Here is a 17,837-nt window from a genome sequence, read left to right on the forward strand (position 1 = left end):
TTCTAGTCTACATGAATGAATACACCTGCAAGTCAGGCAAGCCCTTGATCCTAACGAACAAGCCAGGGAAAGCAGGAAAGGATGAGGGCCAAGCACTGGCGTTACTGAGAGGCCAATAAATGGATCTTTATTTTCCTTGTCAAAAAAAGGTTTTATTTATAATTTCATTAAAATAAATTATGTAGAACAAAAACATTTAAATAGCTAGAATTTTGTTGTGTCACTTATGTTAACAAAGAGGATATTAGTCTAGTAATCATTCTTGGTCAAAAATTATATTACTACTATACATAAAATAACAAAAAAGGCCTAAGGATATACTTCAGAGATTCAGAAATAGGAGTTATAGATTTAAAATACCTTTAAATACCAACGGAAATAATGCCAGTTACATATCTGGGAGTCTTAAAATAGAAGGAAATAATCAAGATTAAAGTGACAGGAATTGAGGAATTGACCTTGGGTTGATAGATGCGGTAAGAGGAGGCTCTTCAGAGGAAAACATTGCATTGATTCTAAGTCTTAGAAGTTTCTCATGATGTAACCTGCACTGATCTGCACTTAGTCACCTCATAAATGGGCCTTAAAAAGATGTAAGTAGGCTAACTCCCCATTCAACTTGCTAGGAGAATGCGGGAAGAAGACAGCCTAAATGATTTTCTGTTCATTTATGCCCCTCAAACTCACCAGATGCCTCAGTGAACAAAATAAGGCTTAACTTACTGGTAATAGACATACACTGAGACTGAAAATGTTCTTCTCAGAGACGGAGGATTAATAGAAAACTAGCTGGCTGAGATAGCATAATAACTTACTAAACATGGCATCAAAGTTTAGCAATCAACCGTCAAGCACAATTAACAATGTTAGATCCTTTATTTATTGTGATACAATCCAACACTCAAAACTGCACAGGTACAAAAAAGGAAAAGTTAGGCATAATAAATTTGTGTGAAAATTCTTTTAGGAAGGAGAAGCATTAAGGCGATAATTTGAAGAAATAGGTTGTACTAACAGGAGAAAGTGCATAGAGAATTAGGGTTTGCAACTAAGAGACTGAAGAAATGAGTACTGTATGAGTAACAGAAATGAGAATCTTTGCTTCTTTTAAGGGTGAGGAGATGGATATGTAGGGTAGGATACTAAATATTTAAAATATTTCAAAGGATACTAAATATTTAAAAATGAGAAGTGGGTCATTACTGTTGAGGAAAATAGACCATGTCACCAGAGATCAACACCAACATCACATTCTAAGAGCAGTCCAATTTCCCTTGAGTGAAACTGAAAGACATTTCAGTCCTGTGTATCTGTCTTTGTCAGAATTCTGTGTAATAAAGCATTTGGCTGACATTTGTCTTGGGTTCCTGGAAGGAGACTCTAACTCTTCAAATTTCCCTCATGTTAGGGATTTCTGTGTTATTCATTATGGACCCTGATAGTTTATCCTAATGAAGAGACTCATGGTGTGCCCCTAGATAGTTTATGCTAAAGATATGACTTGGAATATCTGGCTGTGCCAGAAAGACCAACCCTGTGATTAGAGGGTTGGTGCTCTAGAGCCACACTATCAGTTGGTGGGGGACTGGAGATTGAATTCAATCATATGGCCAATGATTTAATCCATGCCTACTTAATGAAATCCCAATAAAAGCTAGGGACACCAAACCTTGGTGAGCTTCCCTGGTTGCTAATACTCTGATTGTCACACATCAACATGTCAGGAAGGTGATGTCTCCTGACTCCATGGGGAGAGGACAACGGAAGCTTTACATTTGGGACCCTACCAGACCTCACCCTGTGCATCTCTCCCTGTTGCTGATTTGGGTTAGTATCCTATTGCTATAATAAAACTGTAATTTTAAGTCTAGTGCTTTCTTGAATTCTGTGATTCATTCTAGTAAATTAATGAAACTGAGGGACCTCCAAATTTGCAGCTAGTCAAAAGCACAGGAGGCTTTAGGAGTGCCCAAATCTGTGGCTGGTGTCTGAAGTCAGGGCAGTTTTATGGAGGGCTGTGCCCTTAACCTTTGATGTTTGGCCCAACTCCAACTAGTTGGTGTCAGAAGTCATTGCAGTTGGAAATTTAGCAAAAATACTGCTATTTAGACACATGCTAGCAGTATCTCACATGACTTAAGGCTGCTCTTCCTTTTTTTTTTTTTTTTTGGTTACTAGAAATTTTCTTATTCTTTTTTTTATTTCAATAGGTTTTTGGGGAATAGGCGGTGTTTGGTTACATGAATAAGTTATTTAGTGGTGATTTCTGAAATTCTGGTGCACTCATCACCCAAGCACTGTACCCAATGTATATAGTCTTTTATCCCTCCCTCACTCTTCTCCCACCCTTTCCCCTGAGTCCCCAAAGTCCATTGTATCATTCTTATGTAGGCTGTTATTCTTAAAAATGGGATTAATATAAGAAATTTTCATGACTAGAGACTTTAACAATTATTACTAGATTGTGACTTATATGAATTTTCACAATATAAATACTTAATAAATTATAGGAATCAAAGTCCCAATCTAATTATTTAGTAGGTGGTACCCCTTCCAATGAGGAGAAAAGCTGAAATATCATGTGGCTTAATAGTACAATTCAATCAGAAAGTATTAGTGTCACTTCTTACAATTGAAATATTTTAGAGCTAAAACAACCCTCTGACATCATCTAAATTTTTTTAACAGTTAAAACAGAAGTCCATAATTTCCACAATCTATAAGGAATCCAAACAAATCATCAAGAAAAAAAAAATCCCATTAAAAAGTGAGCAAATGACATGAATAGACATTTATCTAAAGAAGATATACAAATGGCCCATAAACATTTTTAAAAAATGCTCAACGTCACTGATCGTCAGGGAAATGTAAATTAAAACTATAGTTAGGCACCACCTTACCACAGCCAGAATAGCCACTATTAAAAAGTCAAAAAAAAGACGTTGGCATGGATGTGTTCAAAGGGAACACTTATACATTGCTAGTGAGAATGTAAATTAGTACAACCTCTTTGGAAAATAGTATGAAGATTTCTCAAAGAATTAAAAGTAGATTTACCATTCAATCCAGAAATCCCACTACTGGATATCTACCCAAAGGAAAAGAAGTCATTATATCAAAAAGTCACCTGCATGTGTATGTTTCTTGCAGTACAATTCATAATTGCAAAGATATGGAACCAACATAAGTGTCCATCAACCGATGAGTGGACAAATAAAATGTGGTCTATGTACACCACAGAACACTACTCAGCTGTAAAAAAATAATGAAATAATGTGTTTTATAGCAACCTGGATGGAACTGGAGGCCATTAATCTAAATGAGGTAACTGAGGAATGGAAAACCAAATACTGTATGTTCTCACTTGTAAGTAGTAGCTAAGCTATGGGTATAAAGGCAAACAGAGTGATATAGTGGACTTTGGAGACTTAGAAGAGGGAGGATGGGAAGAGGGTGTGGGATAGAAAGCTTCATATTGGGTACAATGTACACTACTCACGTGATGGTGCACTAAAATTCGAGACTTCAGCACTATACAATTCATCCATGTATCCAAAAACTATTTGTACCCAATGCAAATAAAAAATTGAAATAAAAAATAAAAAAAATAAAGAAAACAGAGGTCCAAAGAAGCAGTAAAGACAATCTCATCACTCCATTATATTACAGGAAATAACTATTCATGAAAATACCTTTAAGTTGGTTTCTGCTCTTAACAGTTTTACAATCGTTATTTACTTTTATAGCATTCAGTTGGCAAAGGTACATACAGACAAGCATAATATGATGGTCCTTTTTTTTTTTTTTTTTTTTTTCGAGACAGAGTCTCCCTCTGTCACCCAGGCTGGAGTGCAGTGGCACGATCTGCTCACTGCAAGCTCCACCTCCCGGGTTCACGCCATTCTTCTGCCTCAGCCTCCCGAGTAGCTGGGACTATAGGCGCCTGCCACCATGCCTGGCTAATTTTTTGTGTTTTTAGTAGAGACGGGGTTTCACCATGTTAGGCAGGATGGTCTCGATCTCCTGACCTCGTGATCCACCAGTCTGGGCATCCCAAAGTGCTGGGATTACAGGTGTGAGCCACCACACCCAGCTGGTTGTTTTTTTTTTTTTTTTTTTTTTAATGAGACAGGGTCTCACTCCCATCGCTGACGCTCGAGTGCAGTGGCGTGATCCTGGCTCAATGCAGCCTCAACCTCCCTGGGCTCAGGTGATCCTCCCACTTCAGTCTCCTGAGTAGCTGGGACTACAGGCACATGCCACCAAGCCCAGCTAATTTTTGTATTTTTTTGTAGAGATGAGGTTTGTCCATGTTGCCCAGGCTGGTCTTGAACTCGCACGCTCAAGTAATCTGCTCACTTTGGCCTCCCAGTGTGTTGGGATTACAGGCGTGAGCCACCGCACCCAGCCATGATAGTCTATTTTTATGTGTAAAGTCAGGCATTTGTCTGTGCCTTAGAAAACTAAGGTTATAACTGAGTTGTTTTTATTTTAAGCTATCCATAACTATTCACAGAAACTAAACAGGAATTACTCAGTACTTTTCATTAGGGCCTGAAATCTGGCAAATGTTGCATTTGGTTATACCAGTAAGAACACAACCATGCATTAATGACTGTAAATTCTTATTGCTAGTCTCCAGTAATTTCTGACAGACTTTTTTTTTAAAGTGGTATAATTGCATTTTCCCAGCAATTCGCTTAAGCCACACAAGTTTATAGTAATTTTTAAAGGATTAAATAGTAAGTGATGCAATTCTATTTTGGATTAAAATTACTTATCTATGCATATACAAAATGTACATTTTATGTGACTATTCTCTATATATACAGAGTGCTTAATTTATTTATGCTTGTTTTTATCAACATCAGAATAAAAAGGTTAAAAGTTTTCAAGGTATACTCTACCTGACAAATATTTCACTTTTGCTATTAGGAAGACAGTTTGCAGAAGACCTGGAACAGTTCTTACTACAGTCTCCAGGACTGAGACACAACGCCTGAGAAGTGGACAAAGAGGTTGCCCAGGACTTGCAGGCTAAACAAAACAAATCAGCAGATCATTTTATAAGTGTAAAAATAATATTTAGCTAAAAATAAACATATTAATTTTAGTATAACTAACCAAGCTATATACATTTTTCTAAAATTTCTTTGATTTCACTTATTTTGTAATACCTTTATTATGACTTAACTAATACTAATTTATTTCCCTGGGATCTATGAACAGACAATGCAAATAATGGCTCTTGCTCAGCAAAATAATTATGAAACTATTATACAATTACTAAATGGATAACATATCAAGTGGGTATATCTACTCAAAAGTTTTATCAGAGAAATATATCTGTTAAAGGAAAGATAACTGAGAGGTAGAGTTTCTTGCTAGAACTGACAGAGTCAAGGCAGTAAGTGTTCGAATTCTAGATCTGCCTTGTGATTTGCTCAACTGAATTACTTTCATTATTCCCTAGAGTATTGTAAACCAGTTTTTAAAGAATTCAGATTTCCCCCAGTGGTAAACAGAAGGTAGAACACTCACTATGCTAAACTAAATGTCTCATACCTTTACATTCCCCACTCTTCATCCCGGCATGTTTTAGACCCTCAAAGTTTTCCTTTCAATTAATAATGAGTATGATAATTAAAGTGATACTAGAACACTGCTTTATTCTTTTCACTGTTTCTTATTCTTATAATGGCTGTCTACCCAACCAACCTTTACCCAATGGTCACCCAATCACAATTTAGTAATGTGATATCAGAATTTAAATATAAAATGTTCATTCCTCCTGCTTTGCCTTACTAAGGCTGTTTCTTTATATAAGGATGATCCTCTCCACCCCACGCCCCCTGACACATAAATATCTTCAATTGGACTGTGCCCTCTTACGGAAAATTACTCCTATAATGAGCCATTATTACCAGCAAGAAAGTGCTACAACTTACTTATGCTGACACACACAATATATACGCTCAAAAAGATAACCAGAATATGACTATTATTGCCTAGAATACTTCAACTTCTTTAAATTATTCATATATAATCTATATAATAAAATTTAGCACTGTATAATACCCATACAGTTCTACTGGTAGTTTCATATTTAGTTTTGCTTCTTTTATAGGCCTAAGGGTTTTTATGTGTCTTGAAGGTAAGATTTTTATGCTTCTTTGCACAGTAATAGATACAGAGCAAATAGTTTAAAAATATCTATTTTTTTCAGCCTAAGTAAAAATAGTGAAAGTGTAAATGACGGTGAGGTTATGATAATGTTCTTTGTCACCTGCTAAGAATGAGTTATTGAGAACAACCATCATTTTTACTGCAAACAATTTCAATGTGCAATCATAGGAAAAATAGTTATGCAGACAATCTTTAAGATATCGTTTGTTCAATTAAAATTCTAAACAAAATTATGTCTATGAAACGGTCAAAGAAGTAGGAACAGAGCTAAAGAAACAATTCTGCCTTTCTGATATTTCCCTATGAAAACAGTATCACGTATGCTGATTACTTTCTATCATGCTGGTAAAGGAAAACAGAATTTACTGGTAAAGGAAAACAGGATGTCTATTTGAACTAGAGACCCAACTACCACTTAATGCATTATTTCTTGTTCTATCTACAGTTTATTCTCAGCACATCTGATAGAGAAATCCATTAAAACATTGAGTTAGAATGTTGACTTGGATCATGCTGGAAGCCTTTTGGTGACTCCCCATTGTACCCCATTGTATCAGAATTAAAGCCAAAGGAGTTATAAGAACTGCTACAGCCCTATCTGGGCTGGTCTCCTGTGGGATGACCTCATCTCTGACTACTCTCCTCCTCCTCACCCTGCCCCAGGCCACATTTGTCTCCTCGTGTCCCTTTGGGCTTCTGCACCAGCTGCTCCCATTGTCTGAAACACTCTACCATATTTTCACATGTTCTGTGATGGTTAATACTGTCAACTTGATTGTACTGAAGGATGCAAAGTCTTGATCCTGGGTGTGTCTGTGAGGATGTTGCCAAAGGAGATTAACGTTTGAGTCAATAGGCTGAGAAAGGCAGACCCACCCTTAATTTGGGTGGGCACTGTCTAATCAGCTGCCAGCATGGCTGGAATATAAAGCAGGGAGAAAAATGTCAAAAGACTAGACAGGCTTAGCCTCCCAGTCTACATTTTTCTCCCATGCTGGATGCTTCCTGCCCTTGAACATTGGACTCCAAGTTCTTCAGCTTTGGGACTTGGACTGGCTTCTTTGCTCCTTGGCTTACAGACAGCCTATTGTGGGACATTGTGATCATGTGAGTTAATATTCTTTAATAAACTCCCATATGTATATATGGAGTATATATATAAACTCCCACGTGTGTGTGTGTATATATATATATATATATATAAATGTGTGTGTGTATATATATATATATATATATATATCCTAGTAGTTTTATATATATATATAAAAATATATATATCCTATTTTCAAGTCTTTGTTCAGCTCTTACCCTCTTCATAAGGCCTATCCTGACCACTGTATCTAAAATCACCATCACCCCACTATGCTCTATTATTTTCTCTTGTCACTTTCTAAACATAGTATACAATTGACTTAATTATATTATCTGTCTCCTCCTGTTGGAATACATGCCTCAGGGGAAAGGAATGTAGTTTGTTTTACATGGGTATTTCCCCAGCTCTAAGTAGAGTGCTAGGTACTCTATAAACATTTGTAGAATGAATCCTGAATACCAGATTAATACTGAAAAAAATGTATTCCAACTTCCAAGCAAGGGAAAGTGGATTATGATTGGGGAGTCTGAGGTCAATCCCAGGTACAATTCTATGAGGGTTTAAGTTTAAAAAATACATAGTAATGAAAGCCTAAAAAAGGACATGATAATAGAAAAGGCTGTATGGGTTCCCTAAGGGAAGGTCATTTTCCTTATTTCCCATGTTAACACAGTTACTGAAGCTGCAGATTAGGAAGAATGCTAAGAAGTTTGCTTTCAGCAATGGAACGCTTGATAGTGCCTGCTCTGATATTCCTGTGCTGAATGTGAGCTGAATGTCTGTATCTGCTTACTATCTGTAATAAGAGTGCTGACTAATAAATCCACATCAATTTGGAAAGAAATTTCTGGTAGTACAACATAGGGTTTCATCTTCAATTCTACTCAAAACTGTTAATGCTTGGAAAAGAACATTATAGTAATAGTTATCTCAGAGATAGATAAAGCAAATGACAGATGACAATAAAGATCCATCTAAAAGAGGTGACAATCATGATCCACAGGAATATGATAACATGGAATTATGAGATGAATCTGAAAAGATAAAATTTCATAGGAATAAACATAGAGTCCTACATTTGAGTCCAAAGGTACAACAAGTAAGAGACTGAAAGTCTTTAAGTAACTGTTAATTCAATAGAGGTCATTAATGTAATGTGATTTAAGTTGGATGGACTTCCAGAATAAGGGAGGAAAAGGTCTACTCTAGTTCTTGCAGGTCAAATCCACATTTGGAATAGTAAACTTAATGAGAGGCACAGAAAAAATAAAGAATATCATCAGATTCACACACAGAATCCTCAAAACTATTTCATTTAAAACATAAATGGCTGGAAACCTGGAGTTGTTTAGAGGAACATGAAAACTAATTGCCAATATCTGAAGGTCTGTTTAATGAATGAGGAATGATCCTTGTTCTAAGTTACTGGACTTGCCCTATGTCAATCTAGGGAGCAGAAGGAGGACCAGTAAATGGTCCTTTTTTTTAACCCAAAATCAGAGTTTGACTTAACACAGGAAACACAGGCTAACAATCCTAGTTATATGACAAGAACTTCATTTTAGTGTGTCCAGACATGGGATAGGCACTTGACAGTGATGTTACAGACTGGAAGCAAATGTAAGTAGGTGTCTGAATTAGATGACTTTTAATATTTCTTTAAACTGAAGATTTTAAGATTTTATGAAATACAAATGAATATTTGCAAACCAATACTTTCAGTAGTTGACAGCAGTCATTACTAAAAACAGTCTGATTAAAAGTGATTTCAACCAACATAGATACAAATACTACCATTTTAAGATGCCGATACAGTCTAACGCAGCAAAGAAAACTTTTAAGTTCTTTCATAAAACATCAGGAAAATGCATCCTTGAAAGTAAGTCCCATAATTACTTACCTGCATTGGACAGAAGCTCAGATATTCCATAACAATTTCTAACAAGAAATCAGGATTGAGCTTTTCAAAATACTGTATGCCAAGAGGCAAACCTTCTAATTGTGAAAAGTGAGTGTCCAGGACATCATTTAACAAATTAATAACTTCTTCTTGTCGTTTATTTTTCTTCATGGCAAGAACTGCATGTAAATAGATTAATTCCTAGAAAATAAGTAGTTTTCATAAATTATTCCATTTAGTTATAAAGCCATTTATTTCCACTTAGATTTCAAATGCATATAATGTGCTACTGATATGCAATTATTTGTTCAAACTCAAGTATTAGCTTGAATAGACTTTTAGAATCATTCAGAAGAATAAAGTTTAGTTTTGAATGGAGGTAAATTAATAAATGCAATTATATATTAAAATTAGTGTACACTAGTGCTTTACAGCCATTATAAAACAATAAGACTGATTAATAATTTCATATTTTATAAACAGCTAGCATCTACCATCTGATAAAATAAAATACTGTACCGCAGATTTTCCAATGGACAGCTGGATTTCATTTAAAAATTCTAGCTGCTGATCTGCATCCTGTAATTGCCCTTCCATCAACTGACATTGGATAAATCCTAAAATCAAACAGCAGAAAGACAGTCAAAGTCCACACCAATTCAGGGATGCACTCTTCAAGCTAACATAACAACATTCATAAAACACGTTTTCCCCCATCACAACACTTTAACGTTTTAGATTAAAAACAACAGAGAGAAATAAAATGAAAAGAGTGAAAGAAAATAAAATAGGTAGCCTTGGACCTTATAAAATCATTTACTGAAGAATTCATAATTTATAGGAACCACGTTATAAAAATCTATTCTCTCAAGATATTATTTGTGAATTAAAAATTTTATTTTTAAAGACATGACTTTTTCAAGTGTTGGGTAGTAGAGAACAATTTAAGTTTAGAAAACCACAAAATCCATGTGTTCTTCTCTAATGGCAAGTTAAAAGCAATTGCTATTTGTATCTATATTACAAATATTTACGAAAACAGTTGTCATACCAACTAGGGCAGACACACTAGTCTCATCAATTGTCATGGCGGTCTTATACCACTTCAGTGCCTCTTTAACTCTTCCTTGTAAAATCATTTGGTATCCAAGTTCTGTAGCAAATTCTGATTGCTGAGGGTTTAAACTGAAAGCTCTCTCAAGTAACGTTTGAATTTTTTGAAGAATGAGTTGACTACGTCCACACTAAAAAGAAAAAAAAATGATGTAAGATTTCAAAGTCTAACATTTCTACTGAGACTGAAGGATTATTTTTTCTAAATATATATATTATTTGTACTTTACAGGAGTGATGAAAAAGAAAAAAAATTAATAATTAAGGAAAAATAAAACATTCCTATTATCTAGACAATGCATCAAGAAAGAGTTTATATTCTATCAGAACTTATATATCCTAATGAATATAATGCTTTTACAAAATAACTAGTATGAAAAGTACACTTCTAATGATGTCACTGCAAAAACATATTTTTTTGAACTCCTTTTCCAAGCTGTCTCACGACTGTTTTACAGATGAAACAAGAAAACCATTATTTTATGGTTACGTGTGTATGTGTGTGTGTGTGTATAATATGTATTTTTCTTATTGAATAAAAAATTAGGACTAGGATCTGTTTTCCCCCTAAACACTAGCTATGCCATCAGTGAGAATATTTTAAAAGCTCATGCCTTAGAATCTTCTTGAAAAAAATTTCAAGAAATAGCAGTGTTGTTAGAATAAGTACATAATTTTTCAAGACAAACTTTAAGAGTAAAATATTTATTCAAATGTTTGAACTTATATAATTTTATAAGCTTAGTAAAAAACTAATTGGAATAATGTGTCTAGCACTACGGTAAGCAAAAAAGGTAAATACCTCCTTAATTCAAACTTTCGTTGTAACAGGGAATTTTCTTCCTCTAAAGTTTACACAATCTGATTATCTTTGTTTTTAAATAAGAAAATTCAGTATATTCATGTCATTTAACAATTAATATCCTTTTGTTCTTTCAACTTTATGCTTGCTAATTATTTTAACCTTCTTAGTTTAATGAACTTTTCAATAGTCTCATTCCTTGTATTGATTTCAAGATTCTACTGTATTTTTCTATTTCATTCTTGATTACCTTTCTTTTACTGGGAGCTTATAATAAAAACATTTCTTTCCTGTTGTTTTTAAAAAAATAAGATACCAACCATTTCCTCCACCAAAACAGTCTTTTATACACTTTAAAACTTTTTAAAAATGGTTTTAAAAAGCAAAAGCTAAGAGCAATCCTGGTCATAAATCTTATGCTCTGATGAAAATAAACCACCTTCTATTTCCTTTGTCTGGAAGGCACTTCGCTATGCTTAAAAGATCAATAAGTGGCATTTCCTCCATGAAGCCTCCATCAGGGCTTCTTATAGTTGGAAACCACACCTCCTCTAAACTGCCTTTCCTAGGAGTATATCATATATTTAAATATATATTTGCACTCTAGGCCATATGCTCTTCCCTGCTTCCACCTTTTCCACTTATTTTTTGTCCTCTACTATAGATAACAGAGCTCTGGTACAGGGTAGGCACTCTCACAGTTCTGCTGAAGGCGAGTGTAATGTTATAGAAAAGTTGAGCATTCTGTGGTTCCATGGCATCCAATGCATTTCCCAAGTTTTCCAGCTTGGTGGAAGCCTAAAACAAAAGGAACTGCTATTAACTTTAAAATATATTAAGTAAAAACAACATAATACATGCACATATACACTAACAACGCATAACCCTACTAGTATTTTAAAAGACCTTTGCTTTTAAAAATTCCTCCTCGTCCAATGGATGATTATATGTTATAAAACATATTTAAGATTCTAACAAACTCAATAATTATAAATGTGTTTTAGAATGTGTTTCTTTAATACTTGTTATTGAATGGAATTCTACTCTACTTTGCCTTTGGATAGGCAAAGACACCCATAATATTCCATTAACTGTACATGCCCAGCTCCGCCTTCAACAGTTAATTCATGACACAAATGAGATACGAATGATAATGTATTTACAAGTATATGAGATCAGCCCTTCAATTGCCTATACAGACTGGTTTATATTCAAAATATTTTCTAGACTAGAAAAATCATTACGGTACTTAGTATAAGTAATTTCAATGCCTGGAAAATTTACTGAAGATTTACCCCTACTAAGATACTCCTAGTATTTACTGAAGTATCTATCAGGCACTGTCACATTAACCAATTTAACCACACTAAACACAATGCAAATCTACTACATGTTATACTAATATTATTTCCTTCAGATTAGAGTTTGGCACTCCATGATCCAACCTACAGTCAACGTGTTCACTACTACAGAAACAGATGTGCTTTATTATAAGGTACAATGAGATTTTATCCCAAGCCCATTTAATTTTTGCAAATTCAGTTAAATTGTAAATATACTATAAATTACATTTTGCATACATACTTTTTCATATCTAGTATCAATAGTTACATTACATATCTAGTTACATTAATCATATATATTACTACACAGGAGTTTCATACAGAAAGCCATATATACTATAATTAATGATTTAAGGGATTTTCAAGGGTAATATTAACTGTATAGTATTTTTGCTTTACCAATAGATTTCAGAAGCTGACCTCTTTGTTAAGGTAAAGTCTAGTAATCAACTAAAAACTACCATGACGTATATTCTAAAAGAGAACTTCAAGGCCTTAATGTATATGCACATGCACACATGTGTGTGCATGTGTGTGTATGTGTAATGAAATATATTTTTTAATATAGGAAACTTAAATAATACAATGCCACTTACCTTCTCTATATCCCCCTCCCTACACACATAGTAGAGTGCCTGCATTCTCAGTGCTTCCACATTTTGGCTATCTTGGAGCAGCAACCTGCAGGAAAACAATTTAGTTAATATCAAAATAAATTTACATATTTTATTTTATTTGAGGGCATGAAAAGTTGGTTTGCTTGCCTCACTATTCCACTGTTCAAATAAGTAATTTTCATTAGTAAAATGTCATCTGCTTTGTGAAAATTATCAACTTTATTATTTAAACAAGTAAAAGTCTCTGGAATTTAATTTTTAATATGTTTTTAAAAGATATGAATAGATTATACTAGTCTCATTAAATCTTGTGGCAATCCTAAATAAAGTATTAGCTAACTATATACAACAGTATAGTAAAAGAATAATTCACCTTAACCAGGCTGACTTATTACAGGAATTCCAGGAATGCAAACTAGGGTCAAACATTACAATACTTACTAATGTTATTCACAACAACAGATTCCTATGTGATAAAAACAAATGAGAAAATATTACATTAAAAAATCCTATTAATAAATGGAACAAAAACCAAAAAGAAAAACATAACAAGCATAAACTTAAGAAACGTGCAAAAGCTATAAAATTCCTATGAAACCGCACTCACGGACATTTTTAAAAAGAACTGAACCAAAAAGGTAACGCCCTAGACTTCTCTTATCATGGATGATGTGGTACACATTACAATTACTGGTTCCAGTTTTTCAACCCTCCCTGAGTATGTGTCTTCTGCCATGTAACTAACTACAAAAGTTAGAGTGTACCCTACTGCTTCTTGACTAGGGACTTAGGGACTTGGACATTTTTCTTATATTGGCCAATGGAATGTGGGCAGGAATAGCAGCGTACCAGCCTAAATTTTAGAGGCACTGCATATTTCTGCTTGTTCTCTTGCACCTGCTATCAGTATAAGAAGAATTTCCTCTGGGTAGTGGCTGCTACTTGTTGTGAGTCCAGGGGAAAACACTATTGGAAGTGACAAGAGTTCAAACTGCAATGATGTGCCACACTCACCCAGCTGCATCTGAACTGAAGTGGGGCCCCAGCCAAGTCTTGCCTGAGATCAGCAGACCCTCGATGACCCACAAAAATGTGAGGAAAGAATACTTATTATTATATGTCCTGACATTTGTGGTTGTTTGCTATACACCAATAGCTGCCTGATATAATAATGGTCATTTTCGGGAAAGAAAACTTTTTTTCCCCACAAATGACTACAAATTTAATGCAATTCAAAACAAAATCTTCTACGGTTTCTTTTTTATTATTTTGTAAATTGATTATGACAGTCAAGAGCAAAAAAAAGAACCAACAAAACTGTTAAAAGAGAAACATGGCGAAACCCCGTCTCTACTAAAAATACAAAAAATTAGCAGGGCGTAGTGGTGGGTGCCTGTAATCCGAGATACTCAGGAGGCTGAGGCATGAGAATCGCTTGAACCCGGGAGGCAGAGGTTGCAGGGAGCCAAGATCGCGCCATTGCACTGCAGTCTGGGCAACAGAGCAAGACTCTGTCTCAAAAAAAAAAAAAAAAAAAAAAAAAGGAAGAAAGAAAAGAAAAGAAACAAAACATGATGGAGAACTTGTGATAAAAATTATCAGAGTCCATCAAAAACTGAAGAGAGAATAGGCTTACTTAAAACAAAAAAAGCATATTTAGAACCAGTTATATACCAAAGAAAAACAAGAGCTTTTAGCATATGAAAAATTGCTCAATCTCAACGCAATAAAAGAAATGAAAATAAAAATAAGATACCTCTCTTTCAGATTGCTTGAAAAAAAAAAAAAACACACACTGAAAATCATGGCCAGAATTGGTGAGGGTAAGGTAAGGGAACATTCAGTAGACTACTAGTAGGAGTGTAAATTAGTACAATTTCCTAGGAAAGCAATTTGGCAGTGCCTATCAAAATTTTAAATTTATATACTTGAGGGAGAGACTACAATTTGTCTCCTCAAATCCATTCTCTCCTTATTTGCTTGGGCATGTGGCTAGCCAACAATTCCTAGATATCTTTGCATTCAGAGGTGGTCAACGTGAAATAAAGTAATGTATGCCATTTCTGGGCCTGGGCTTTTATAAAAAGTGGAGTGACTTCTCTACATTATCTTTCCCTTTCTGCCAGGTGTTATGAGGTCTTAGGAGATGGCAGAACTGCAAGATGGAAAGAGTCTAGGTCCATTAAAAACAGTGTGGAGCAAAGCTGCCTGATCACTTCTAATATTTACCCAAAACAGTTACATACATTCTTCTATTACACCAAATCATTATATGTTTAGATCTGTTTTTGTAGCAGCTTAGCCTACCCTAACAAATACAGTATCTTGGATTCAACAATCTCTCCTTTGGGAAACTTCTCTGCAGACATAGTCCTACACGTGTTCAAAGAGGTATGTGTGTATGCGTGTGTGTACACTGCACTGTACTGAACAGTGAAAAATAGGAAACTGCTTAGGTGCATACCAATGCGGAGAGATTAAATAAATTATTTGCATTTTCAATTCATAGAATGCTACTCAGTTTTAAAATGATTAGGGAAAGGAAGAAATAAATAGATGTTTACAGATGACATGAACATCTATGTAGAAAATCGAAAAGAATCAATTAAAAAAACTCCTGGAATCAACAAGCGATTATAGCAAGATTGTAGGATATGAGGTTAATATATAATATCAATTGCTTTCCTATGCACTAGCAATGAACAAGTGGTATTTGAAATTAAAAACACAAAAACATTTACATTAGCACTCCTTAAAGTAAAATACTTAGGTACATATAAATCTAACAAAATACGTGCAAGATCTCTATGAGGAAAATTTTTAAATTCTGACAAAAGAAATCAAGGAAAAACCAAATAAATGGAGAGATATTCCATGTCACGGATGCAAAGACAATATAAGATGTTAGTTCTTCCCAATTTGATCTGTAAACTAACTCAATGCAATCCCAATCAAAATCCCAGCAAGTTATTTTGTGGATATTGACAAACTCATCCTAAAATTTATACAGATTAGCAAAAAAACCCAGAATAGTAGCATACTATTGAAGGAAAAGAGCAAAGTTAGAGGTCTGACATTAGATGACCTCAAGACTTACTATAAAGCTTCAGTAATCAATTGAGTAGTGTGGTATTGGTGAAAGAACAAACAGGTCAATGGAACAGGGGAGAAATCACAGAAATAGACCACATAGATAGTAAACTGATCTTTGACAAAAGAGCAAGGACAATGCAGTGGAGAAGACCTTCTTTTCAATAAATGGCACTGGAAAAACTGGACATCCACATGGAAAAAATGAATATAGATACAGACCTCACCTTCTTCACAAAAATTAATCTGAAATAGATCACAGAGCTAAATGTAAAACATAAAACTATAAAATTCCTAGAAGATAATACAGAAAATATCTGATGGCCTATGGTATGATGATGACATTTTAGATACAACACAAAAGGCATAATTCATGAAAGAAAAGGTTGATAAGCTGGACTTCATTAAAATTAAAAATTTCTGCTCTGTGAATGACAAGCCACAAACTGGGAGAAAATATTTATCAGATATAGATATATCTGATAAAGGATTGCTTTACAAAATATACAGAGAACTCTTCAAACCCAACAATAAGAAAACAATCAATCAATTAAAAGATGGGCCAAAGACCTTAACAGACACACACCAAGCAAGATACACAGACTGCAAATAAGCATATTTAAAAATGCTCCACGTCATGTCATCAGGGAAATGCAAATTAAAATTAAAATAACAATGAGATACCACTACAAACCTATTAGAACGGCCAAAATACAGAACACTGGCAACATCAAATGCTGATGAAGATGTTTTAAAGCAAGAGAAACTCTCATTCATTGCTGGTGGGAATATAATATGGTATAACATTTTTGGAAGACAGTTTGGCAGTTTCTTACAAAACTAAATATACTCCTACCATATGATTCAGGAATTATGTTCCTTGGCATTTAATCCAAAGGAGTTGAAAACTGATGTCCATACAAAAACCTGCAGAAGGTTATAGTAGCTTTATTCATAAATGCCACAGTTTGGGAGCAATCAAGATGTCCTTCAACGGATAAAACTGTGGTACATCGAAAGAATGAAATATTATTCAGTAATAAAAAGAAATGAGCTATCAAGTCATGAAAAGACATGGAAGAAAGTTAAATGCATAATACTAAATGAAATAAGCCAAGCTGAAAAGGCTACATATTGTATTATTCCATATTACAGGACATTCTGGAAGAGGCAAAACTATAAAGGCAGTAAAAAGAGCAGTGGTTGCAAGGAGTTGGGGAGACAGAGGGATATATAGCGGATACACAATAAAGATAATTTTTAGGGCAGTAGAAATATTCTGTATGATACTATAATGGTGGATACATGTGATTACACATTTGTCCAAACCACTAGAATGTACAACACCAAAAGTGAACTGTAATATAAATGATGGACTTTGGGCGACTATGGTGTAACTTCATCCACTGTAACAAATGTACCACTCTGGTCGGAGATGTTGATAATTGGGCAGACTATCTATGTGTGGAGGCAAGGAATATATGGGAAATCTCTGTACCTTCTGTTTAATTTTGCTGTGAACCTAAAACTACCCTAAAAATACTGTCTATTAAAATACAGTTTGGTGTATCTATGTGAATAGGTATAATATGATATCTATGAAATACCCTCTTAAAGAGAAAAACAAGTTTAAAAGTACATTATGAGTCTATTTATTTTTAAAACACCCTCAAAATATATACATATTTTAAAA

General features: G+C 34.4%; 1 protein-coding gene across 8 annotated transcripts in view; it reads right to left on the minus strand.

The window, feature by feature from the left end:
* The window catches only part of TTC21B (tetratricopeptide repeat domain 21B), a 79,933-nt gene that overhangs the window by 45,805 nt on the left and 16,291 nt on the right, over positions 1 to 17,837 (minus strand). For all 8 annotated transcript variants that reach the window (XR_008522828.2, XR_008522827.2, XR_010136047.1 and 5 more), the window contains exons 7-12: positions 13,034 to 13,118; positions 11,794 to 11,892; positions 10,231 to 10,423; positions 9,699 to 9,796; positions 9,180 to 9,380; positions 4,908 to 5,037 (exon numbers count right to left, since the gene is read on the minus strand). Coding sequence is in view for 4 of the 8 variants with exons in the window: in XM_024243700.3 (XP_024099468.3) it covers positions 4,908 to 5,037; positions 9,180 to 9,380; positions 9,699 to 9,796; positions 10,231 to 10,423; positions 11,794 to 11,892; positions 13,034 to 13,118 (806 nt within the window). In the remaining 4 variants the exon portion in view is untranslated. The remainder of the gene's footprint in view (positions 1 to 4,907; positions 5,038 to 9,179; positions 9,381 to 9,698; positions 9,797 to 10,230; positions 10,424 to 11,793; positions 11,893 to 13,033; positions 13,119 to 17,837) is intronic.

Source organism: Pongo abelii, chromosome 11 (assembly GCF_028885655.2).
Source record: "Pongo abelii isolate AG06213 chromosome 11, NHGRI_mPonAbe1-v2.0_pri, whole genome shotgun sequence".
NCBI lineage: Eukaryota > Metazoa > Chordata > Mammalia > Primates > Hominidae > Pongo > Pongo abelii.